The sequence below is a fragment of the Chroicocephalus ridibundus genome, chromosome 12, assembly GCF_963924245.1.
Source record: "Chroicocephalus ridibundus chromosome 12, bChrRid1.1, whole genome shotgun sequence".
NCBI lineage: Eukaryota > Metazoa > Chordata > Aves > Charadriiformes > Laridae > Chroicocephalus > Chroicocephalus ridibundus.
Window position 1 is genome coordinate 7,917,788 of NC_086295.1, and position 25,652 is coordinate 7,943,439.

Here is a 25,652-nt window from a genome sequence, read left to right on the forward strand (position 1 = left end):
AGAGAGTGGAAAACAAAACCTTCAAAAGACTAACAAATAAATAAACTAACAAACTATAACCACTTGAAAATGTCTTTTTAAAGCTTTTAAAATACTGCTGATGAGTTTAAAATTAAAGAAAACAGCACAGTTGCAAGAAAAAAATACAGCTTTAAAAAAATGTTTGTCTAAGAGAACCTGCTTCTCTAATTAAGCAATTAAGGCTCAGCAAGGCAGACGTTATCATCACATAAAGGTCATTTTAAATGAAGAGGGGATGAAAAACACTGTTGTTGGAGAGTTTTATGAATGATCCTCTTAAGATTGGTGGCTGCTGGTTTGAAACAAACTGAGAATTACTAGGTAGTATGTTTGGATTTTCTTCTGCTTAAAGTCAGACCTGGGAACACTGGGGTCTGCTCCCGCTGGAGTCTGCAATGCCAGTTCCTTGATTCTCCTCCCCATGAAAATCATAAGGAGCTCACGCAGTGCAAAATCCAGGGAAGCTCTTCTGGATTTACACCAGTGGAAATGACAAGGGAATGAGTGCGCTGCTCCGTGAGCGCTGGAAGATGCGCACCGGTGCCGCAGGGCTTGCCCCCACACTGTGCCAGATCCCCCCTTGCTCTCAGCAGTGCTGCACTGGTCTGTGCTGGTCTGGGATTGCTGCTCAGCGCTGGTCTGCTCTTTAACGCCTGGGACGGCCAGGTGGCTGAGCTCCCTTCAGCGCAACACTGGCTCCATCCACTCTGCCCAGCGGCGACAGTCCAAGCGTGCCGAGGCTGGACAAACTCAATACAGCAGTGTGCCTGCGACCTGGCCCTGTGCGGTGTCAGTAATGTGGCACTGGGGCTTGCCTGGCTCTGCCGTTTCACATAGCTCCAGCGGGGCCAAGACCACCCTGACTACAGGCGTGTGTGCAGCAGGTCGATGAATCCCCCGGAGCTGATGGCACAGGTTCAGCACACCCCGTCCTACCCCCTCGCTCCCCGTCGGACTGTCTCTAGCTCAGGGGTTACCTCTCTTTGTTTGAGGTGGGAAAGGGGCTGAGCATAATCTCAATCACCGCCGGGAGAGCCTCGAGCCGACCTGACGTCACCTGGTTTCTGCCTCCTCGGAGCAGAACGCAGCAAGACGAACGGCTGAGCCATCCGGCTCGCAGCTTTCAGCTACACCTCATCAAAACTGAGCATCAGCTCTACGATGCAGCACAAACGTTATTATTCTGTAGGCACATCAAATGGAAAAGGAACCACAGGCAGAGGCAGGGGGATCTGAACAGGTTTAAATAGATCTGGTGTGATAATTAATGTCCATTGAGGGATTTGGGGCGAAGAAGAGGGACGAAACATAAAAACAATTTCCACCTTTATTTTAAGTTCTTTTGACAGATGGAAATATTTTCTGTTATGCTACTTGTGGTTTGGGTAATGAGATTAGGCCTTGCATAGCAGGAAGCAGAATTAACTTTGTTTACTTAAAGTGACACCGTCAGCTTGGAAAATCACATTTCCATCTGAAACGCAGTGCCTACTATCATTACAAATAACCCTTGAGATCATGATAACTAAAGGAGATTAGAGGCAAAAACCCCCATGTTTCTCCTTCCTTTCCTTTTTTTTTTTTTTTTTTAATATACTTTTCTCCCAGTCGAGAGCACTCCCTGTAGCCAGATTCCCCCCTCGACATCTCCCTGCCGCTGTGCTCCGCCGTGTCCCTGCACCAGAAAGGCAGGAGATGCGGCAGGGAGCAACCGGCTGGGGATGAGAGGGAGAAAGGGGCTGAAAATGCAGCTGGCTCTGTCTGATCTCAGGCATCCTGAAAAAATATCTCCCTAAAGGCAAATGGTGTGGCAGAAAAGAAAACAAGCCAGCAGCATTTTAAAATGCATTTAACATCGGGTGTGTACAGGACTGGGCACTCTGAAGAGAATTAAGACATGAATTTTTAGAAGTTGATTGATTAAAAAAGTCCCTTAACATCGGCCCTTGAGCGTACTTCCACTGAAGTGACTATAAAAAGGCTGGGTGTTTCCAGTTGCTGCAGCACACACAGGCAACAGGACGAATCTTTAGGAAGGGAAGGCAGGGAGGAGAGGGAAAGGCTTTACAATAGGATATTTCCTAAGTTACCAGTTTATGCCCTTGAATGTGCATGTGTTAAATGTCTGCGTTGGCATATACACGAGGGAAAATCGCAAAGGGAAAAGGCATTCTGCGACCTCTCCGCTGTACCTACAAAAAATCGTCACAATTGTAACGGCAATAAGGGTGGTTTGCACGGAGGAGTGCTTGAGATGAAGCCTCGCAGAGACTGAGTGCGTTTGCGATGCTTCTCCCTCCTCCTTTGCCAGCCAAAGCCAAGCGCAGTGACTTGTCCACGTGGTATTTTATGTACTCGTGACCCCCGCTAATGTTTACAAATCGAGGAAATGCCTGATATCTGGCACAGTCATTACTGCTTCATGTCAAAAAGAGTGACAGGTAAAGAGTAAAATCTGGACACAGCACAGAGATGGATCCAAAATACATAAATAACCAATTAAGAGAAAAGATTAATAAAAATATTGTAACAGATCCCAATCTGCTGTTGAGTACCAATTGCCAGTAATAATCTCTATGGTAACTGAACTCTCTTTGGCCTCTTTCTGTATTCAACTAGTGTTTTATGGTTTTTTTTTCCCCTTCCCCTATTTTCATGGAAAGTTTTCAAAACTGGTTTAAATATTATGATATTTTCTTCTTCAAGTGCTAACTGGGAAAAGTATTCACTTTGGCTGTGTCAGTCTCTTAAGCAGATTTTCCTTTCCTTATATGACTGCCTCAGAGGTGACTTTTGTGAGGGCACTTACTAGAAGTTCTGTTCAAACACTAAATAGGTGAGGGAGGTTTTCAAAATCAACGAGGTTAAAATATTGCCCAGCAACTAGATAAACCAATTAAGAAGAAGGAAAAAAACCCATCTAAGTAAAGATGTTGCTTTCAGAAACTACTTATGTACCTGGGGAAACTTAACTTTTTTTTTATTTATTTTTTTTTTGTTATTACCTGGCTAGACATGTCTCTTCTTGCCAGCTGCTCTCTTGCAATCTCAGCAACTTGTTCTGGGCTATGCTTTTATACATGGGTGTTCCCCTTTCGCAGCCTGCTCTTGCACATGCTTTGGCTACTGGATCCAGAAGAAGGTGCTACTTTTGGAAAACAGCATCACCCAGTAAGTATTTGTTGTGTTACATCAACAGATAAAAAGAAAGATTTTAAAGGAGAACATGCAGCATCATGTGAAAGCTGTCTTCCTATGCGCATGTACAACACCCGGGATGTTTTAATAAACTTTTCATCACTATAATACACGTAATTAGATAACACAACTGTTACAGTATAAGGGTCGTACCTTTAGACTTTTCATTCTTGCTTATTTTCCTGTAACTCTGTTTTGGCAAAAGATCCCAAATGAGAAAGCTTAGCATTGGAAGTGATCTGTGAGTGAAGAGATGCTCTTCTCCTCACAAACCTTGCTCCACAGCAAGGTATGAGAGTTTGCTGACTGCCCCCCAGCTGGTGGATTTACTCATCTGACTCAAGTCTAGAGGAGACCCATCTGCCAAACCATGCGTTGGTTTGTAATTAGTGCAACCCCAGGGAATTTGTGCTGATAAAAAGCACACAATCGTCTCACTCAGCTGTAAAGAAGGACATGGGGGCTGGATAACTAAATTATTGTGAAACTTCACGTTTTGAGTAGAGAGTAAACTTTCACGCTTAGGGGAAGTTGGATGCCTCAGAAGGGAACCGATAAAACTCAGCAGGCTCTGCGGGGGTTTGCTTACGGCCAGACCTGGAGAGCAGAAAGATACGGAGAGCAGGTAGATCTCTTACTGTAGGGTCTATCTCTCTGGGGCTTTGGGAATCTACGCAGTTATAGCTGAAATATAGCTACTCAGTTATTTCTACTCCATTAAAACTGTTACTCCTTTCAGGGTTCGTAGTCTAGGAGATTTATAAAAAGATGGATCTGCAGACTTTCTTTAAAAATCCCATTAGAGTTTGCTCTTCTAAAACTTTTTTGCTTCAACTTATGGATTTCTTTGGGCTTAGAGAACTCAGCCAGGGTGTAGGGGACTCAAACCCACATTTTTCCCACCTCTATTTGGTCTCCGGAAGCTTCACAAAAGTGAATCTCAAACTGAGAGAGAAGAAATGGGCGCATGCATGAGCACAATTCTGCTGCCTAGTGAGGGTTGCTTACCTGGAGGAGGTAGACTCTGAGGTTTTACTCCCAAGGACTCTGAATGCATTTTGCCTCGTGGCTTTAGTTCAAACAAAACAGTCCTTGGAGCATGGACCGGCACTTACCCTTTCCAGCCAAGTGTTGTAACCACTAGGCTAAAATGTTATGCTTATATTTCTGTTCCTTCTCCCTAGCCCAATAAATCTTGAATTCCTTTTTGAAAAACTTCAGAAAGGGCAATGTGAGAAGTGCTCCCTCTTTGCCTTTAAAGCTCAGGTCTCTTTCAAGAGAAAGAGAACAACATTTAGGTGTTGAAGGATCATGTAAATTCCCTATTGAAGGATCATGTTTGGAGATGCTATATAAATAAGACTCGCATTCTGCAACTTTTGCTCCTTTATACAACAGCCCAAACCAAGACCTTGGATCTGAAATTGTGGAGTGTTTTGAAAATACGGAGCTGGATTCAGATCCAGATCTGAATTTCCTAGTGGTTGCCTGTCTTCCATCTGTTTGCATTTGGATGTCTCATAGGATATAAGCAGCAGTTCTGTAGTGTCACACATGAATAAAGTGGATAATTATAAAATTAAAAGATATAACATGCTTCTAGGGGAGATAAGACTACAATTAAAGAGTATAAACAAAACTGAGTCTGATGTACAGACTGATATATTTATTCATTAAATATAATAACATAAACAAGACTATTAACTGTCATATTTTAATGATACTGTACCCTGCAAAACATACGCAGGAAAAAGTCCTATTGACTTCAATAGCAATGCCACATAAATTTAAATCATGACTGCAGTAAAACAATATGTCATCATTCTTATTCATCGTTATTTGTTGTACATACCCCAAAATGTTAAACGAAATACCTGTAACTTGCTGATCTGAGTCTGAGCTCAAATGTTTTACCTGCAAATCTAAAGAAACCCAGCGGGGAATGCAGAAACCTGTTCCACAGATAACTGAGACACGATATTCCCAAGAGGAGAAGACGGCTGAGGCAAGGCTGCTGTCTATCCCATTTCTCTCTAGAAAACACTGGACATTTTTTTGCTCAGGAGGTAGCAAAATTTGGGCAAATGCCACTTCATATCAACAGTGTTAAGATCAGATTCTGACCTTTTTTTAAGATTGTTAACAGTCAGCAACAGTGGAAGCCTTAAAGCAAAAATTTCTATCTATCTGGAAAGTATGCATTAACTAGCTGGGGGTAAGTAAAAAGCCAGCCTGGAAGAGAAAAAGGGTTTCAAGAATTCTCCCTTGTTGTGCACAGCATCTGTGCCAAGAAGATGTAAACGGGGACCATTTTGAGTCGTAACAATTTATCCACCCTGTGCGCAGCCTCTTTGCTCGTACAGGGCACCAGGCAGCAGAGAATCAGCTCGTGTAAGATCTCGAGTGTGAACAGCACAAACAGAGGTGATCTTAAAAGGGGACTCGCCACAAATTTGTGAACCGTGCTGAACTGTGAATTATTATGTCAAATGTTTTATTGTAAAATTCCTCATTAAATGCTCTGGCGTTCACCACACGCTCAGCATAACTTGAAGTGCTGAGAAAACGAATGCTTACTGTGCCATGACAAAGGCCAATGGTTGCCTCTTTACTGAGCTTGATACATATGGTGAAAACATATTGACTAATTACTTGCCATTTTCAAAAACTGAAAGCACTCCAAAGTCAGGCCTAAGATAATAGAACGAGATACAGTACGAAGAGTAAAGACTGGGAGAAGAGAGAAGAATAGCGTCACTCTGCTACTGCTAATCCCTCATTCGACATTTGCTTTGATATAGGAATACTGAGGAATAACACAGCATCTCACTGTTTCAAACTGCTTAATGAAAATTGGTAAATTAACGCACCTGATTAATACATCTGTTCAAAGTATAGACTAGTTGAAGTAGCAAAGATAAAATCCAGAGCCAGAGTTGTCCCAGACAGCAGCATGATATGGCCAGTAATTTGGGTCGGGGTTCAGCTTTGCGATGCTCAGTTTTCTACAGCTTTGCACCTTGTGTTTGCCAAGTGCCCCAAAAAGAGAGTGAGCTGGGCCCTGGTGATGAAGAACTTTGATGGATATATATTAAAGGGGTCAAAGTCAATGTGTAAAGTGAGACACTGAGACACGCTTCTTACTGTAGTTTTCCAAATGCCACCTCTGATACAAATAGTCCCTTACAGGAGCCCAGCCTGAGCTGCCTTAGGAGTCCCTCGTAGACAGCCTTCACAGCGAGCCTTTTTAATGCCATTTGATTTCCAACACCTCTCCTCCAAGTCATGACAAATTGGTCCACTCATCTGATTAGGAATCTTCCCTAAGTAGTGGGACGAACGTTTGACAAGTTAATTTCAAGGTAGCTCATGGAGTAGAAGGAACGTAAAGCTACACAACTGTAAAAAAAATGTTGCTGGATAAATTCTGCCAGTAATGGATGTGTAACAGAAAATACACTTAAAATTCAAGCTCTTTGTATTAGAAGACAAGCTGTTTGGTTTAGAAGTACAAAACATGAGGACTTGCTGAAGCTCGGGTTAACAGGAATACAATTACTGCTATTAGAGTTTTATGATTATGAAACTGGTGCTGATGTATCCACAATTTAGAAATAATAGGAATTGCAATGGATGACTTTTAAAAAATCAAGACAATTTTAAAAAAAGATCAATAATTATTCCCTTTGTTTTTCCTTTAAATCATCTGGATAATATAAATCAGACACCTGAATAGGATGCCTAAAGTTAATGGCATTATTAGATTGAGAAAAAAGAAAGTGTGATCAACAGTTTGACCCATTTACTGAAAAAGTTCATAGTTTGTAGAAGCTCTCTATTCTACTAGATAAAATTTTTTTAAAATTCAAGACAAATCCCAAACCCTGTTTGGAGATTAGATGTAGTCAGAAGCGGAGACTAAGACTAATTTATAAACATTTCTATTATATGAGAAAAAGTTGCTATTTTAGAAACACGTAAATAATATAATGTCTTTCATAAAAGTTTTAGAAGTAGTTTTATTTTCCAGCTCATAAACTAAAAATAAAACACTTAAGTGATTGACTTTCCTTTCAGGCAACTCCTGAGCCCGCGTTGATAACACTACTGGTAAAATCCTAGTAAAACTCCTGGAAGAATTCCTGGTGTTTTGAACAGGACCAGACAGTACCCATATGACTATTACTGTTTTACTGTAAAAAGCTGGGTAGATCATCACAATTTTGCCCCTGTTGCATAAATATGAAAGGGTTTAAAAGAATGGCTGTTCTCCAAGGGGTGGGAAGAACCCTACTTCATTTACTTTTTAATAAGAGTTTGAAAACCTTGAAGTTCCATAAGTGTGAAAGCTGCTTTTCCGACTCTGGTGGAGTTCCACCTCAACTTTTTCCAAAAGCCTGGGTAAACAACTCAATTCTAAATAGAAGCAATAAACAAAAATTGTTTATTTTTGTTCAAATCATACCCAGGGCAACGGAGCCTTCCCTGGGCGGCCAATAGAGTGAGCCCTCACCTCCTGGGCGCTGCGGGGACAGAGCCTGTGAGATGGGCAGGGACTTGGTCTATTGTGGGGTGATAATCAGGCTCTTTTAATGGCTTTAGGCCTTCAGTCACTTTTTGTTCTTTCCAATGAGGATGGCGTTTTTAATTCCCCTTGCAGTCTACCGGCAGCGTGTGCCGTGAGTGGAGCCCTGACTATGCAGCATCGCGCGGGAGGGGATAACGGAGTCCAGCAAATGCATGGGAAGTTCCTTCAGAAACTCAGTTCCCTCCTAGCGCAGCCGCGCTCTTCTTCAGCTTTTTGTTTAATCTCTAGGTACAGCCGTTGCCGGCTCGTATGCAAAAGTGTTAAATGAAGCCAGCTCAAGGACTGCTTGCCATCTCTGAGTGCGGCACCACACAATGGGCTGGGAATGCCTGAGATCGTTTCCTGTCCTGCCTTTCATATCGCTGAACTGAAACCATCACTCGTGTCAAAAGCAAGGACTGCAGATGAAAGGCCAGTGCATTAAGACAGCACATAATTGTCAGTCTCCGAGTTTCTGACATTAATCGTTTTACTTAAAGAAGGCGGCGGAATGTTTTTTTGTGTCCCCCCCCACCTCAACTGACAACACACAGGAGATAGTCTGGAAAAAAATTTAAAAAAAATAATGACTCAAAATTTTTGCTAATTAAAAGTAATGTGTTTTCCCATTTTTTGGCAATTTGATAACACAAAACACTTACTTGGGGGCCACAGGGGGAAACAAACTGAGACGGATAAAAAATGTTTTGTGTTCATCCAAGCAAGACTATGTTAATGCACATTATCCCATTAATGCACATCAACATCGGGAATAAGCGCGCCAATGCAAGCAAGAAGCATACACTTATCATCATTTGATAACATGTTTAATGACAGATTGACGGTTGATTTGCAAATGTGAACTGGCATCAATGTTGCTAACTTCAGCTTCTGCCGCCTCCTCTGCTATGCCAGCATATTTATGTGCATAATTTGATTTCGCAGCCACACTGTTAGTACATTTTTAATATTAACTATGCAAGAACAGACAGCCGAACTTAAGTTGCACTGATGGTTTGAGTTCATTAGATTGAAAAAGATGGGCAATGATGACAAAGATGGAGATGGCAGCGCAACATCAAAGAGGCAACACTTAACAAACACACTCCATTTTGAACAAACCGAACTAACACATTTCATGTTGTCGGCTGCAGCAGAGCCCTTATGTACAACAGTAAGAAAAAAAATATGCTTCTGCCCTGGGCATACTGACAGCAACTCTGCAAGAAGCTTAGCAGGCTCCTGGACACACAGTTGTAAGATATTTCACTCATCTATTGCAGGTAAAGGGGTTGATTCTGGTCTGATGTCCGAGTGACAGCAACATAATTCAGCTGACTTGCAGTGGAGTTACTCCTGATTTACACCGGTGCAAGGGAGAGTGCCTGCCTGTTCCCACTCTCCTTCCCTAGTTCGCTCTTCACAGCTGCGATTCTTTATGGCGAATAATAAAAAGATTTTGCTGAGAGCTCAGCTCTTGCATGCACAATGCGCAGAGCAGAACTGCAAGTTCAGAAGCCCTGGAGCCTCGTGCCGCAAGGCGTGGGATGTCCTTCCCGTGTCCCCAGAGCCAGGAGCCCAGCACCGCGCAGGACTGCGCTCCTGGTGACTTCCTCTTCTTTGGCGACTCTGGGCAGTGCAATTCTGCGCTGAAGGGAACATGTACCAATGAGCTGGGAGGAGAATATTTCATCCTCTGCTCACATTAATGTCTGGGCATATACTGCATCTAGTATTAATTTGCTTGTTGTGCTGCAATATATAATAAATTTGAGGCAGTAGCTTTATGGTGCAAGTTGTAATTTTAAATTTTATGATACAAACTGACCATCTGCAGGAATCTGACCATATAACCTAAGCCATTCTGCGTAGACTATAATGTTAGTACCTCTGAATCACGGTGAAACTATGATTTAGGCACACAATTAGACAGACCAGGCCCTCAACAATTCTCAGCTCTCTGAATTACTGCTGAACAGCCTAATAAATACATCGCACACAGGTCTCCGTTCTGCAAAGCTTTTAAGAATGTTCTTAAGTTTGACTCTAATGAGCAAAGCACCTATTACAATTACTGTTTCTCAGAGACTAGTCCTGGACCAGAAACCCGTTGTGCTTGGCACTGCACAAATAGAACAAAACCCCACTGCTCGGGTTTTGCTCCTGCTCCTGAGCCCGCTGCGCAGGGATGGAGTGCTGGAGCGGGGCCAGGGTTTGTTAGGAAGCTGTGAGGGACATAAAGTGTCGACTATCGAATTTAATCCCGGAAACACTGCACCCATTTGCCAGATTGGGACACTGAGTAAGAGAGCAGAAAAGGACCTTGCGCCAGTCAGCAGGTCACCCTCACCGGACAGCAGCAGGAGCGTTCCTGGTGCCCCTGTCCTGGTGGCAGCTCCTGAGCAAATGCCTCCTGCCAGGATGCTGACCTGGCTTAGCTGTAGAAACGTCTTGCTTTATTGTCTGTTATGAAAGAAGCTTTAATTTTGGTAAAACCTCTTTGTGGAGGTCTGTGCTCTTTTTAAGAAGAGACCGGCATTGCAGGGAGAGCTAATCCTAAGTCCCTGGCTACATTCCGTTCAGGTAGTTTGTTAGGCAGCTCCAGTGGCTGGTGCTGTACAGATGAAGGTGTATGGCCTCGAAAACAAAGAATGTCTGAACAGACAGGCAGCAACAAGCATCCTGGGCGACTTTTCCTAGGCTGAAACATGTGTAGTTGGCTTTTTTTTAGTTTAATCTATTGATACATTAAGGTCCAAACCCAACAGGAGACACAAGAGCGCACCGTGCAAGGTGCTGTACAGAGTTCAAGATGATCTCTTTCTTAGAAAGAGACTAGATAATTTCCAGTGACACAGGGCAACAGGTAGATCTTGCTTGCCCCAGTGAGGACTCAAGAGATCCTGGAAGCTTTCTCAAAAGTGAGGAAACAAAAAAAAACAACAAACCACAAACAAAAAAAAAAAATGGGAGGAGGAAGGCAGGAAGGCCAGCAGAGAGAAATGCAAGAAGTAGCCCAGGCCAGGCTCAGCGAGCAGTTTAGACTCATTTTGTTGTCTTTTACGATCAGTGGGCCGTTCAGAAAGGCACAGGAGCAGCGGCATTTCATGCCTGGTGAGCTGAGCAGCAGAGGAGGAGCTGGGCAGCCTGTACCCAGCAGCCTTGATAATTGCTCTGTTAACAGCCTTGTGCTGCCTCCTCCTTACCTAGGCTTTAGCTACAATTAGAAATAAAAACATATCCCAGGGAGAGGGAATTGTGGCCATTGCTCACTCAAGCCTGCTGATGGAGGATGGAAATGGTGAGAGCAAGAGACAACTGCTATTTCCAAGCTGTGAAAAGGCTCTCCCCAATCCCAGCCCCAGCCCAGCATGACCACAGCATGTTAGGTGGCATTGTGGGGCGGGGGGAAACAGCTTCCAGCTCTACGTTTGCCCTTCGGAACGACTGAGCTCCTACTGTGACCGTGCACTTACAACGCTGGCTGTGGAGAGCTCCAGAGGACGGGAGCCCAGAGCACCACCTGCCTGGAAGAACCATTAGTTTTCTCAAGTCACAGTTATCTCTGCTACTGCATTTGCGTCCTCTTTCCTGTCTCGTTTTAGTAAGTTACAATTCTCCCACTCTTGTTACTGAGTACATGCAGATGCCACTTTGTTCCATGTGATTTATAGCCAGTAGCTAATGTTCAGTTATAATTCCCCATTTTAGACATGAAAAATAACCTGTAATGCTCAACACAAGGGCCTCTCAACAATGATATATAATTTAAAAATTAACATGAGGACAGAGGAGACACGGGATTTTGAACTAGGGACTCTCTCATTCAAAGGTTAAATCTCTACAAGGTGAGCTAAAGGAATTAGTTGAGTTATTAAGTAAATGCCTCTGTTATATTTTCCCAGTACATTAGCTGTTTCAGCCTTTTCCAGTTCAGCTGTGTTCAGCCCCAGCATGTTCAAAGTGCAAATGCTCATGGCACTGTATTCACACATTTGCTTTTTTTCAATGTCAAACAAACTGGAGCTTTTCAGAGTTAAAGGTCAAAGTGGAGGGCCCTTAAGAAAATCTCCTGGGAAATTATGTGATTGTTCTTATGTCTTTATTGTATATAAAACCAGGCTTCATACATGGCTCGCCCTTTCCAAGCATCTTAAAACTATAAATGAGTCGTGACTCATTCCTGCAACACCTAAGTTATATAAGTGGTCTTGTTAATTTACTGGAATTTCTTGCATAACTAATCGTTTCCAGGATCAAACTCTGAAGCCTCTGAAACCTCTGAACTGTAAAGAGCTCCTTTAGAAACAGAGAAGTTAAATCCCAACCTCACACGATGAGTCAAAAGCAGAACAAGGGACAGAACCTGCATTACCAGACTCTCTCTGCCAAATGCAAGCTGTAAACCCCTCTTTTGTCAAAGCTCAGCAATTCAGAAAACACGCAGGGGGAACAGGGAGTACGGAGAAGGAGCTTGGCTGTGGAGAGGTTTTGGAGGTGGCATTCCTTTCCTGTCTGTTTTCTGTTACAATAAGAAGATGTAGCTCATATCCTAGGTGTCTCTTGCTGCACTCTGGTTAACCCTGTCTCACTCCAGCACCAAGTATTACATTTATGGATTACAAATTTATTGACATTTGACATTTGCATCAGCTTTCACCTGATCAACAGGAGCTTTGGCTGCCAAAGGGAATTATTATGGAAGATTTCAACAGCCATGGGAATGCCAAAAAGGTCATTAAATCATATCGGAAAAAACAATGTGTTCATAGCGTTCATACATTTAGTCTTGCCAGTAAATCTTCTGGTTGATGCTTGGACCACCTACTGATGATACTCGAAGAGAAGGAGTAACAGGGAGAATCGAAGAGATGAATTAAATTAAAACCAAATGACATGAAGCCTGGCACAGTGGGATCTTTAATTTTCTACTCTATGAATCCACAATAAGCAAAAAAACAAAACAAAGCACAGTGGCTTGACTTTATCTAAGTTAATTCCCTCTATATTAGCAGGGCTTAACTAAATAATCCTGAGTAATGTGTGCACCCCACATTATTGCATGCAATTTGTATGTGGGAGGTGCAGGATTCAGAAAACATATGGCACATGGAAAACAAATGACAGGGTGTGCTTTTACACTCTTTTTGGCTATACTTATCACTCTTGTTGATATTTTTTTCCAGACATGAAATACGAGTGTAGGAACTTTCACCCTAATCCCTTTGGAAAAGTACTGAGAGCTATTTTTTTGTGCTTTTGTGATTTATAGAAGAAGGCCACCACATAATTCCTGGGAGAACAGACAATGTTTTAAAAAACACTGATCAAATAAACAGAATTACCTCCCCCATCATCTTTTCCCTGGAGGACAAACCTGGGTCTTGCACTGTAAAAGACCAAGGCCAACAATTAGGGCTCCATAGGACTACGGAGGGAAGTGAATGACTGAACTGGAAGCCCACCCACAGCCTATCTGCCTGTGTATGTCTAGCCTAGGGTGAGCTTCACTGAAGACTTATCCAAACGCAGCTGTTTGCCCCTGAGCTGAGCGAGCACGAAGGAAGTATTCAGTTTGCCCTTCTCCGGTGGGAGAGCGGAATGTTCACTTCATGAACATAATCAGAAACAGGACACAGTATTGTTATATCTCAGAGGGACTCCTCTTCTGTGATGTCCCTTGGGATGTAGGCCAATCGGTGGGTAAAAGGCAACGCCAGTGTTTTTAATGACCCTGTAAAGAAAGTTGGTAGCCATGAGGACACAGTCCCAGCAGTGACCAGTGCCAGTAGCCTGCCTTGCCCCCCTAGAAATTCAGTCGGTGTTGCGTAGCCACTGTTGCGCTTGGAGCACTGATGCACATGTGGGTATGGGGAGACTGTGCAGGGATTGCATGAAGAGTGGCAGAGGGCAGAGACAGGGAACCGGACAGAAAAGTTCTTGTAAATCTTGGCTTGAGAAAAGAAAGACATGGAGAGGTGGAACTGTGTAATGGAGATATCTACCGGCAGCTGTGCACTACACCAGGATATCAGTTAACATGTACTGAGACAGATAATTTCAGGTAGTCTGTGTTGCTCATGGTATAAACTTTGGAGTTTTCAGGAATAGGGAGTGTTTGTGAGTTTTCATTAAATGACTATGAAAACAGAAGTTTCACATTTGAGACTTCAACAGTTCTCCAACAAGAGAGGGAGAAAAACACTTTTGTCTGCGCACAGAGTACTTTGGAGTTTTAGAAAGGCTGAAAGCAAGCCCAGAAGGGATCAAACTAGTACTATCCATGAGCAACAGAACAAGCAGTTTTGCCTCCTCTGAATTTCTGGCCTATGCTCTGCAGTAAGACTGCAAGTCCTGCTCTGCATACACTGAGAGAGAAATCTTTTGAGGGTGGAATTTTTATCACGTCATGGAAAACTCCCAGAGAAAGCAGAACAGAGAACGGAATAAAGTGTGATGCCCTTAGGTTAGGGGGCTTGATACCCCTTCTGCATGCTGGGTGTGATTCATTCCTTCTGCGTGTGCACAAGAGCAAGCACGAAGGCTCAGCCCTGTTCTGACTGCTGTGGGACGGTTTGTAGATCCTCTGTTCCCTGACTTGGGATGAGGAACCTCCGGAGCTTGCCCCAAGAGACCTCACAGTTGTGCCCAAGTTTCTGCAGCAGGAAGGCCTCTTGCAGGTTCTCTGCAGCTCTAGGAGCAGGGGAAGATGACCTCCTCCTGCTGAAGAAGTCCCTGAACTGTAAACCTGGAGGCTGGGAGAGTGCTCTGGAATGGTATCACATGTCTGTCCTGCTCTTACACTCTTATACAGGTCATGGTCAGAGATAGGATGGACACAACGGACCTCTGACGTAACCCTGTATGCCTCTTCTGATGCCCTTACCTCACTACTATTCAGCTGTATGAGAAGAGCACAAAAATGTCATAAAGAAAGTCTTAGCAGTGTTCAGCTGTCGGGCACATCTCCTGTTACAAAGGATTGTGCATATTTAGGGCGAGGGAATAGAATATGAACACAAAACATGGCAATCGTTCGCTTATAGCTGGAGGCTACGGGCTCCACAGCACAGAGAAAGCTCAGCCTGGCAGTGATGCAGAGAGCGAATATCCCAACGGTGAGCAGGGAAGCTCCCTCAAGCACTGGGGCTTTTGGAGCTCGAGGGACTGCATGGCACAGTGTAATGTGACCTTGACCTTCACCAGATGGTGCAGAGCACTACTGGGAAAGGCAGAAGAGGGGAACAAAAGAGCATGTAGAGGTCATGGCCTTCATGATCTCTCTATTTTGACTGAGCTTGAAGGATGAACTTTTTTCGTTCTTCAATGCAGCCTAAACCCGCCGTTTTCACCGACTCCTGGAGCTCTTGTACGGTTGTGTTAGTCATGGATGAGTGTGGTGGTAGAAAGGGAAACTGGAGGTAAACCGTGTCCACATACCCTCGCCTTTCTCTTCCCGGCCTGCTTTGCCTCGCAGCTGCTGCTGTGTGCACAGAGTTTCCATGCTGGTCACTTGATAATAAATCAAAAAGTGACTGCTGGGGTAAAGGGGCATGGGGACTCCGAGCATGTGATTCTCTGCAATAGGCTTCCCAAAGGACTAACCTCTTCTTCTTCTTCTGCACCCCGCTCCGCTGTAGCAAAGCACCAAGCAAATGGTCTTGGCTGGCCCGAGAAAAGGCGGGCAAGGGGAGGCAGCCACTGCCACCGCACAGACCACTCTGTCGCTTGATCTGACGCAGGTGCTGGAAGAGATGGAGTGGAGGGAAACAACCACAACAAAGCCACTCTAGCCACCTCTCCTTTCCCTTCAAAAATGTCACTGCAGCACCCTCCACTTTCTATAACAATGTTTATCATTGTTCTTCGATTGTCTGGGACAATAAATGGTTAGAAATGAGCATATATCACCAGGAAATCTCTGCCTGCCCCTTCCCCCAAGCAGTGTCATAAAAACGTACAAATTCACATTAATAATGAAGTGCATTTCCCCGAGAAGCCACTGTGTATCTCAGGGAGAGCAGGCAAGGTGGCAGTTGCTGCAGAGTTTCCTATTAAAGAGCAGAGCAAATACTCATAAATCTGATGAGGGGCCAAAGCACATGTTAGGGCTGTCTCCCTCTTAATGGAACCTTTTCTGAAATGAAAAAAATATATATCTCGATACATTCAGGGTATTCATTAGACATGACAACCTCCTCCACTCCCCCATCCTTCCCACCCCCACTCCTGCATGTGCTGACCCCTGGCAGAAGAGCTGGCGCTGAGTGCTGGCAGGGAGGGATTTTGGAGGTGAGGGGGAATTGTTTTGTTTTAATAAAGGGATTGTGTAAATCTACTACGATGAACAAGTCCCCTCCTGGCCCCACGTCTCCCTCCTTCCCTCTGCTCCAGCGAGCTGCTGCTGTTCCCTCTGTCTCTGACCACCGATGTGTCCTCCTCATGGCTGCCCAGCCTTTGCCATGCCCACGGCTGTCCCGTCTGTCCATCTGCCGGGAAGGCGAGCCGACAGAGCCAACGCTGCGCCCCAGAGCAGGATCGCTCTTGCAAACTTGAGCGTAGGAAACCTTTCTGCCCCCTCACACCTTCAGGGGCTTGGCCAACTCACGGTCTTGGGAAAACACAATTCTCCAGACACGGGGAGGTGGCAGGAGGCTCTCTCAGGGGCTCTGATCTTGCTACCTGGTGCCATGTCTTAATGCCATCATGGGCTGGAAACTCAGGATCTGCTGCCCCTTTTTTGACGGTGAGACGCTCTTGAAAAAAGGAACTCTGTCACAATTACGACAAGCTCTGTGCCGCATGTCGCTTGTTCTACCTCATTTCTCTTCTCACAGGCAGGGTCCTGAGCTGGAGCTCGACTCGTGTGAATCCTGCGAGACTCCGCTGATGTGTGAAAACTAGTGTAAAGGCCTGATCCTTCCCCAGCCAATGGACCCTGCCTACATGCACAATCAGACCCAGTTCTGAACTGAGGAGATGGAAAGAGAAGGCAGAATGAGGCCTGAAGACTACAGCTTAATAATCATGAATTATCTGTTCATTATCCCAATAAATAGTGAAAAATCTCTTCCTCTTTTCCTCCTCCCATAAAGCCATATCTGTAATGTTCCTCATTTTCCATCTGTGCTCCATCATATTTGCACTGAGTGATCATCCTGCTAAATTACATTATTTTTATTGAAAGGTGCTTTTAAGGGCTGGATACCGCTCATGTCTTTTCCTTTTGTTATTGATCTTTGCGATTTGATTGCTGAGGTGTAAAATGTATAAATAAGTCTCAGACACCCTTCCTTTGAAATCTCATTGGGTAAAAATGTTCTGCTATAGATTATGAAGGCTGTAGCATTTAATAATATCAGACGCAGCAAGGAGAAAGCAAGATCTTGATATCCTTGTGAATACTGAATGCTTGAGGAGGTAGGTGCTATTCAAGGTCAGTTAAAATCTGGTCGAAATACTTAAAAGTTGCTGTTTCTGTGAGCAGAAGGCTTCCTGCCTTCTTGGGGCAGGAACTGTCATATATAGTATGCCCATACAGAGCCTAGAAACTATATGGGTTGACCTCATGGGTTGGATGCGCTAGTGCAATGTTAAATAATACCGGTCTTAATGGCAACCTGTAGTATTGGTAAAAAGCAAGTAAATCTGCACTGATCTGTGCAGACACACTCTGATGTATCATCTGGCCTGACCCTGCTCTCAGGGAAGCTAAGAACACACTATGACTGGTTTTACAAGGACTATTGCTAGATTAAAAAAATGCTATCCAGGAAAATTTTGAAGATTTAAAAATATTAAATTAAAAAAATATCCTGATCTACCACTTGGGGAAACAGTGATAAATCTCAAAGGATTAGGGGAACTGAGGCTTCACCAGAACAGGACTATTTTGAGGGATGAGTGATGGGTTGGAGGTAGTTCCTTGCTGAGAATGGGCTCTGTGTCTCTCCTCCAGCACAGCAGAAAGACCAGCCTACTCCTCTTCCTATTCCCCTGTCTCCTCTTCTCTGCTTTGTGGTGCTCAGCAATTTTACCCAGTTTATACCAAGAAAAGTCTATTTGAAAATGGGACTTCCCCACAGAATTTTTTTACCATTGAGAAGTCATCATTTTCCACCAAGAGGTTGTCAGAAAAGTCTCATTTGAACTGAATAATCAAGACTTTCATTGCAATGAACCCTTTCTTTTTGGCTGATGACGAGGTGAGAACCCTCAGTTTTGTAGGTAAATTCTGCTTACAAAATTGTGATGTACACAACTTACAGGCAGCTGCCTCCCATCACGTCTGATGCTCCTGAAAGGGGTCTCTCAGTTTCTAATGTTTCTTGGTAAGAAGAAATGAAAGATGACGAGCAAGCTAAATTCTCTAAAATATAGTTTTGGACGACTAATTCACACAATTATCCTTGCCCGTGTAACACCAACATTGGCTAATTGTGGAACATGATGTTCGGAGCAGCTCCTACTGTTTCAGAGGAATGAGAAAATAAAATCCACAGAAGAAAAAAATCTTCTATTTTGGTATACTTAACACATACAGTTATCTACGTGTCCTATATATCATTTAACAAATTGCTTTGCAATTCTTACAGGGCGTGGTATAATGACTGATTTAAAATCACTGCATTGCTTAAACTGCATTGTTCTTCATCAAGTTGAGTCATTTTTATGTGAAGTGTCAAGCTCTCTAACAAATAACTGCTGCCAGACAAATCAAGTTCCTCATCTTAAAGCTACGGCTAAATAGTTTATAGCTTTAATCTGCTCACTGAGGTGTGCAGTCTATGACAGTAATTATAAATGCAAGGAGAAATTATAGCTGAATGCTTTAACTGCATTAGGAGCCATTTGATGAACAATCATGATTGCCTGCTCATTTTCAACAATAGAGGGCAAGTTAGTGTCAGTGCATTAGAGGATTTTCAGTTCTGCTCTGCTCTTTCTTCCATTTACCACAGAATGTCAGTTGTCTCCTATAAAGTAGAAAAAAAGCACTGTAGAAGCTTTAAACTTGATGGTTAAAAAAAGACAAAGGAGGAAACAGAGAGAAAAACTGTTTATCATTATGACTCATTTTTTTGTTTTGCAGCAGCCTTACTTTCAAATTAGTTCATCTCAGGTAGCTGCTTGTTTACTTATCGGGGTCTTTTGAAAAAGAAATCTCCCCAATCAAGTTGGTAAATTTGGCTCTAGAGAGACTTATTTCTATAAAAAGTTGTAGATAAGACCACAGATAGCTTTGGTTACCAACCAGTTTATAGCCAATCTCACCTGAATTTAAAGTGAGAAATACAATTCTGCCTTGTCTTTTTTTTTTTTTTTTTTTTTTTTTACTCAGGACAACACAAAAATTCTAATTTAGTTGAAAAAATGAACAAATGTTCTTCAAAGGTATAAGTCCACATACAAATTACTTCCAATTAAAGCCATGTTCCATAATGTTCGTGGGTTTTCTTTGAAGAATAGCAGTAAAACCAAATTTGAAGCAGGTTAAATGAAAGAGAATAGAAACATCTGACTGTTGTATATTACACATAATTTTACATTACTAAACCCATATCAGTTAGAAGAATTCAAGAAAACACCAAAGATGAATATAAAACAGATATAAATGTCTTTACATTTAAAAAGAATTTATAGCAAATTTCTTATTAAAAGCCTCACAGAGGTCTTAAAAATAAATTCATATACATAACACATTTTTCTACAGTACTAAACCAGATTATTAATTTATATTTTTAATGATAGCTAAAATTTTAAAATATAACCTTTAATAGTAAATTTTATTGAAATATAGGAAGTATTTTATATATTCCTATACTTTAAGTACTCTTTCCACGGTTTTATTTCCATTTATTTCCATATATTTTCTCTATTTTTATTTCTATTTCACTACAATATTGCCTAGAAGAAGTATATGCAAATGCACATGCGTGTTTTAAGAATCTCAGTATGCTTTATATTTCTTGCTTCTAAATACTGTGCTCTCCTCTATGTTATTATTCAAATGTATACTGAATCTTAAAAATACCATGGTAAGAATAAGTAAACTCTGAAAATCCCTGTTTTTTGATTTAGTCTCCTTGCAGATCTCAGGAAGAAACCGTATGGATGAACTCTGGCCTTCACAATTCTAACATAGTCAGAACTTCGATAGGCTTACGGCTCCAAAACTGTAATAAAATCCTTACAATGCTATCCAAAATACCCCATCATTTCATACAATTTGTGCTATCATGCATACCAACTAAAATTATAGTTCCAGATAACAGTGCTATCAGTCTGTCATTGCAATTTAAATATATTTTTTCAAAGGTAACATACAACCTGCATCTTGATATAAATTAGAAATGGATGAGTATTAAGAGGACAGCGATTTCTCAGTACCCAAAGGCAGGAAGGACAGTACCTTATTTGTGTAGTTACATATCTCCTGAATAATACCCGCGATGTGTCTGTGCAGCTTATTACAATGCAGGAACCACTTTTTTTCCTTGGAGCTTTTTTTTCCTTTGTATTTGTTCCCCAAATCTTCAGAAATAGTAGCATGTTTATAAAGGTGGGTGTTTGGTTTGCCTCTTACTAATAACACGGTGCTTTTAAGACCAAATCTGAAAGATTTGTCATGTATTAAGCCATGAATGTGCCAAAATAACTGTTATATTAATATATTTGGCAGATAGCTTTTGTTTGATAGTACCCAAATTATTGGTTTGCTCTGGTATCTCTTGTGTGAAAACTATGAATGTCAGAATCTTAATAATCATTAACTGGTGGGGAAGGAAATAAAGTATGGTATATTTTTCCTAACCAATCTCTTGTAGTCTTCTGATATTTTGTCAGGTATGTTGATTTTGAATGGTCAGATAAACAAGGAACATGTATTTGTTGAGTTCTAACATTGGGTGAAAAATGCCAAAATGGAAACTTAAAGGTTTTAGCCCTCTTTAGAAAACAAACTCCTTTTGAGTTAGATGGAATTTTGCTGGCTAAAATATGCAGGAAGGATAAATCCAGTCAAATGCAGACAGCACGCACAAGATGTATGCAAAACTTAAATCTTATTGCGCTTGAATACTGACGTTATACTCTATAGTAATAGCTTCTATTACCCATCCCAAAGTAACCCTTTGATTAGTGGTTTAAATTATTCAAAAGTAGCCTTTTTAATGGGGCTTAAGTGATGCATAGTCCTTGTGCTGGCTCTGTACACAGAAATTGTTTCTTAAAGCTTCATGAATATTTGCAGCAAACAAATGTGAAATCTTCACACAAACGGGTATTCATCCTCAAAGTGCTTGCACCCTTAATTAGCCAGAGAATAGCCACAATAGCAGGTGGCGTAAGTGACAACTCACAACACATCTTTAATTTTGACTGTCTGACGAATTCATTTTCCGAATGTTATTCAAGTAATGAACACGTTGGAGAAAATCTGAATCTGCACATGATTATTCTGCAAACAGAAGAGGAGCCTGAGTCTGCTGGAGATACTGTTGGGAATGACTAACAGAGCCTTGCTGGAAATAAACTCGTTAGAACAAAAAACTTCTATTTGGACTTTTAGTTGATGTTCTGCATATTTATTTAAATCAAGAATATTCAAGTTTGTGAATCAAGTAAAATTAAAAATGCAAAAATTGTGTGTCATCCGAATATTACATTACATGTTATAAACATTGGTTGTGGCAGTACTCCGGTTGGTGTATCTTTCAGCAAAGAATAGCAACACTAACGTAGAAGTATCCTACTAACAGGTCTTTGAAATATTAAGCTTGTAAAAAGATCTAGCTGCTTCCTCAATTAAGCATTAACCCCCCCCGGGTTATATGAAAACTTGCACTGAAGTCAGTGACGTTTATGGATTGACTAGCGCTCCCACCAACATGAAACAAAATATAATCAAACATCTTAAAGATTAAAAAAGGAATGATGGAGAGCTAGGTTAAAGTGATGTGACAAAAAAGGCCACTCACAATAGTAAGTGTTTAAGTAAGTGTAAAATATGAAAATATTTTACAAAACGGAATATCCAAATATCAACAAAAGAATAACCAAATTTCTAGATACAAACTTTTCAGAGTTATTTGTAGATTCTTGAGGCTGGGTTTGAGATTATGAGAAACTTGTGACAATTAAGATTTTGCTAATTTGACATTTAAATTGTCTTCTTTTCCCCCATCAAAATCAGATTTACTGGCGTGTTAGCATTGAAGGAGGTACTAATCTTTTGGTTTTCAGTGCTTTTTTCATTCTCATTGCAAAGAGTAGCATTTAGTTTTTGCATTCCACATTGAAGCGCACAGGACATGAAACAATTAATTCTTAGAAACAAGAAAGAGAGTGAGAACTGGGAAAACAGCTATTTTGAAAATACTAATAAGAAGCAACTTTTCTATATAGGGCAGTGTGGTTATGCATTTACCAAGCTCTCTTCTTGAAAACATTATAAAATGGATATGTACATGCAATTAGATTAATGAAGCAGGAGTACATTATGCATTTTATACTGTTTTCCTACATTTAAGAAAGTACAAATGTCTTATGAAGCCTCCTTAAAATGATGAAATTAAAACTCGCTATAGAGCATGCATACCTTAAGAGTTATTCTTCATCCACTTCTGCTACAAATTGTGAATGGTGTTCTGGTGACTTGCTGTGTGTTTTGCTTAGATGAAGTTTTACTGCATGTTTGCTCGCAAATGTCCGACAGCACAACTTACATTTGAACTTAGAGTCTGTGTCCTCTTCTCCAGCTATTGTTTCAGGAGACCTTTGAACTGAAACTCTGGAGATTTCTTGCTCTACCTTGGTTTGCTGCTCCACAGCCAGCCTGTTCATGTCTTTCATTTGGAAACCTAGGTGAGATTCTAAGTGGCTAATGTAAGTAGATGGGGTTCGAAACTGAGATGCACAGTCGCTGCAATAAAAGACTGGATGTCCTTTGTCCATGTTTTTCAAAAACTTTGTTCCTCCGGTTTTCCGAAGTTGATACTTGACATTTGCCAACCAATGGCTGATGGTGGTCATTGACAGTCCAGTAAATTTTGAAATCTGCATGCGCTCTTGTGGGCCTAGATCTGATAATAAATATTTACCTTCAGATGTCTGGAAGAGGCTGGAAGCAAACTGAGCTTGCAAAATGAGAAGATGCTGAGGGTTCCAGTTTGACTGTCTGCCCTTCCTTTTATGCAGAGTGGAGACTTCCGTTGAGACATCCTCAAAGCGTCGGACATCTATTTCCAGTTTCATAGATGGGATCCTTGAAGATGCAGCAGGTTTTGGTGTAGTAGCTTTGGGAAGAACTTTGACCATGTCAGCAATGTCAGACAGAGCATGTTTTTGAGGTGGAGAAGTACAAGATTGTGCTTGAGCTGACTCAGCTTTCTTGCCTTTGGATTTGGTCAGGTCAATAGGCTGATCATTGTTTTCAAACAAATAGTGCCTGGATACATTTGCAGGCTTTGGTGGGGTTGGAGCAGGAGATAAAACTGGCTTCTCCATCATATTTAGATTAGGCTTGTGGAACATAGAAATTGTGCTAGAGCTGGGGCTGGAGTTGGATTGAGGCCGTAAAGGCTCAGTGGCTTTGCCCAAGTGATTGTTCAGTACTGACTGCAGCGCACTGAGAGGGTTGACACAAGGCAGGTCAGACGAATGGTTGGCAGCAGCACAACCATTACTAAGAGAAGATGCTGTTGGTTCCTTGAGGACTGGTTTTTCTTTTCCGCTGTCCTCTTTAATTTTGTCTTCTTCTTTCAAGGGACACGGTTCTGTCTTTTTTGGCTCTGCAGAGGCTTCAGATTTGAGGAGAGGTTCTCTCTCGCTCTGGCTGAGTGAGGCAGGCTCAGGTTGGATGCCCTCTTTAGCATAGTCCTTTTGTACCTCCTCCTTGTCATCAGTTTCCTTCTTCACTTGAGTGCACTGGGCCACATTTGCTGAAATAGGGACCAGAGGCATGACCTTCCACTTTGGAGCTATGGGCCTTAATTTATTGGTGATTGTTGGCCTGATTTGCAGTACTTGGGAACCCACAGGCAAAGACGGCTTAGCTCCTTCTGAGAGCTGATAAGCTGCATGGATGCTGGGATATGCACTCCAGCTGGGTGCTCCATTTTGAGCTTTGTTGATGGCTGTCGTGACAGTGTTCTCCAAGGACTTTAAAATGTCCCCACCACCCTTTGAACCATCTTCTAAATCTTCTTCTCTGAGGTACTGGTATTTCATTGTGGGATCCAGTGGTTTCTGAAGAGTATCTTCATACTCTTCAGTTTTTACTGCTTTCTCCTCTTTGTTTGCGTCATCAGCTTTGTCTTTTTTACTTTCTTTTTTTAGCTCAGAGGTGGGAGCTATGCACTCTGCAGATGATTTACTGGTTGATTTTGAAACTGGGCTGTCATTGGCTGGTGCTTCAGACAGTGATTGCATTTTTTCCACAGCCAAAGGATCCAGAACAAGTTGCTTTCCTTTCTTTGAAGCTGAACTTGTGACTTTCAAGAAATGGCCAGTGACCATCATGTGGGTCGTGAGCTGCTGCAAGGTATCATGGGAACTTCCGCATTCCATACACTTCAAAATCTGGGATTTGCAGGCCTCAAACTGCCATGTATAGCTGGCGCCATTCTGGTAGCCGTAGCGGTTGTTAGATGATAACTGCAGATTCGCATTCTTCTGAGGAGAAAAAGTATCTGAGAAAGACCCTGTTGTGGAATCAGGGGAACAAGGCCTGTTAACATCAAACACACGTTTCTTTGCTGGAGTGACCATTTTTGAAGAAATGGTTGGTACCGGCTCCTTCAAAGGCACTTTTTGGTAATGTTTTGTTTTTATCATATGAACACTCAGATCTTGAAGGGAATCAAAAGAGTCACCACAGAACATACATTTCAGTACTTTTTGTGCATCTTCCTTGTCCATGTCCTGGAAAGCCCTTTTTCGGGGCTTTGAGTAGCTGGTAGGTCTGTGCTTGTCCTTTTTATGGTTGTCATCTTGGTAGTGACCTGTCTCATTCATATGGACTGTTAGTTCTACCAATGTGTCATAGGCAGCGCTGCACTGCCGGCACCGAAACCGGCTGGCGCCCGTGAACACAGTTCCACACATTTTGCTGCTCTGCCTGTAGAGCTGGACCGAGCTGAACAGGTTGGGTTTCGAGACAGGTCTGGAAGGTAAATTCTGCTGTAAGCTTTTTGACAGTGCGTCTTGGTGCCAATCAAAATCAGCTTTGTTCCCTCCATTTCTGTTGTCACAACTCCTCTTTTCAGAGTTAGACAACTTGAAACCCAGCCCTAAGCCTGTCCAATAAGAGTCTGACAGTATGTTGGCATAGACCGCTGTCATTTTGTCCATGCAATCATGTGCTTCATTCTGGGCTTTGGGATGGGCGCTGTTTTTTGGGTCCTGCGGCTCTCTAGAGCAAATGCTTTTAATATCTGCCACGTGGTCACTACTGTCACTTAGTAGTGATTCATTTTCCGCGTCCTGGTTAGATATATGACTGCCAGGGGAATTCTGGTAACTAAAGTTCCCTTTCTGCTCAGGACCCACTTCGTGTTCCTCATCCGTGCCAGTGTCATTGCTGCCCTGGAGTTGAGCAGTTGAGTTGTTGTCGTCATCATCATCTTCCTCCTCCTTTATATCTTCCTCTTCCTTTAAATCTTCCTCTTGGACATAACCTGAAATGTAATGTCAATATATGAAATAACTTGTTAATGGAGAATGCTACAGTTCAAGCTTTCTAGTTTCACTATGTGTTTTCTTTATCAGACTTCGTTTTATTCTACTACTTTATTGCCTGTTAGTTCTGGAAGTGAAAAAAGCCAAATGATGTCTCTTTTTATATTGGCAGATGATCGTAAGTCTT

At 42.2% G+C, this 25,652-nt stretch overlaps 1 protein-coding gene across 5 annotated transcripts in view; it reads right to left on the minus strand.

The window, feature by feature from the left end:
- Positions 1–25,652, minus strand: part of TSHZ2 (teashirt zinc finger homeobox 2) — a 231,752-nt gene that overhangs the window by 68,559 nt on the left and 137,541 nt on the right. For 2 of the 5 annotated variants that reach the window (XR_010073041.1, XM_063349964.1), the window contains exon 2: positions 22,386–25,464. Coding sequence is in view for 4 of the 5 variants with exons in the window: in XM_063349964.1 (XP_063206034.1) it covers positions 22,394–25,464 (3,071 nt within the window). In the remaining variant the exon portion in view is untranslated. Of the gene's footprint in view, positions 1–8,516; positions 9,436–21,357; positions 25,465–25,652 lie in introns of those variants that run through there. The other 3 variants (XM_063349967.1, XM_063349968.1, XM_063349966.1) reach the window with 3 other exon arrangements.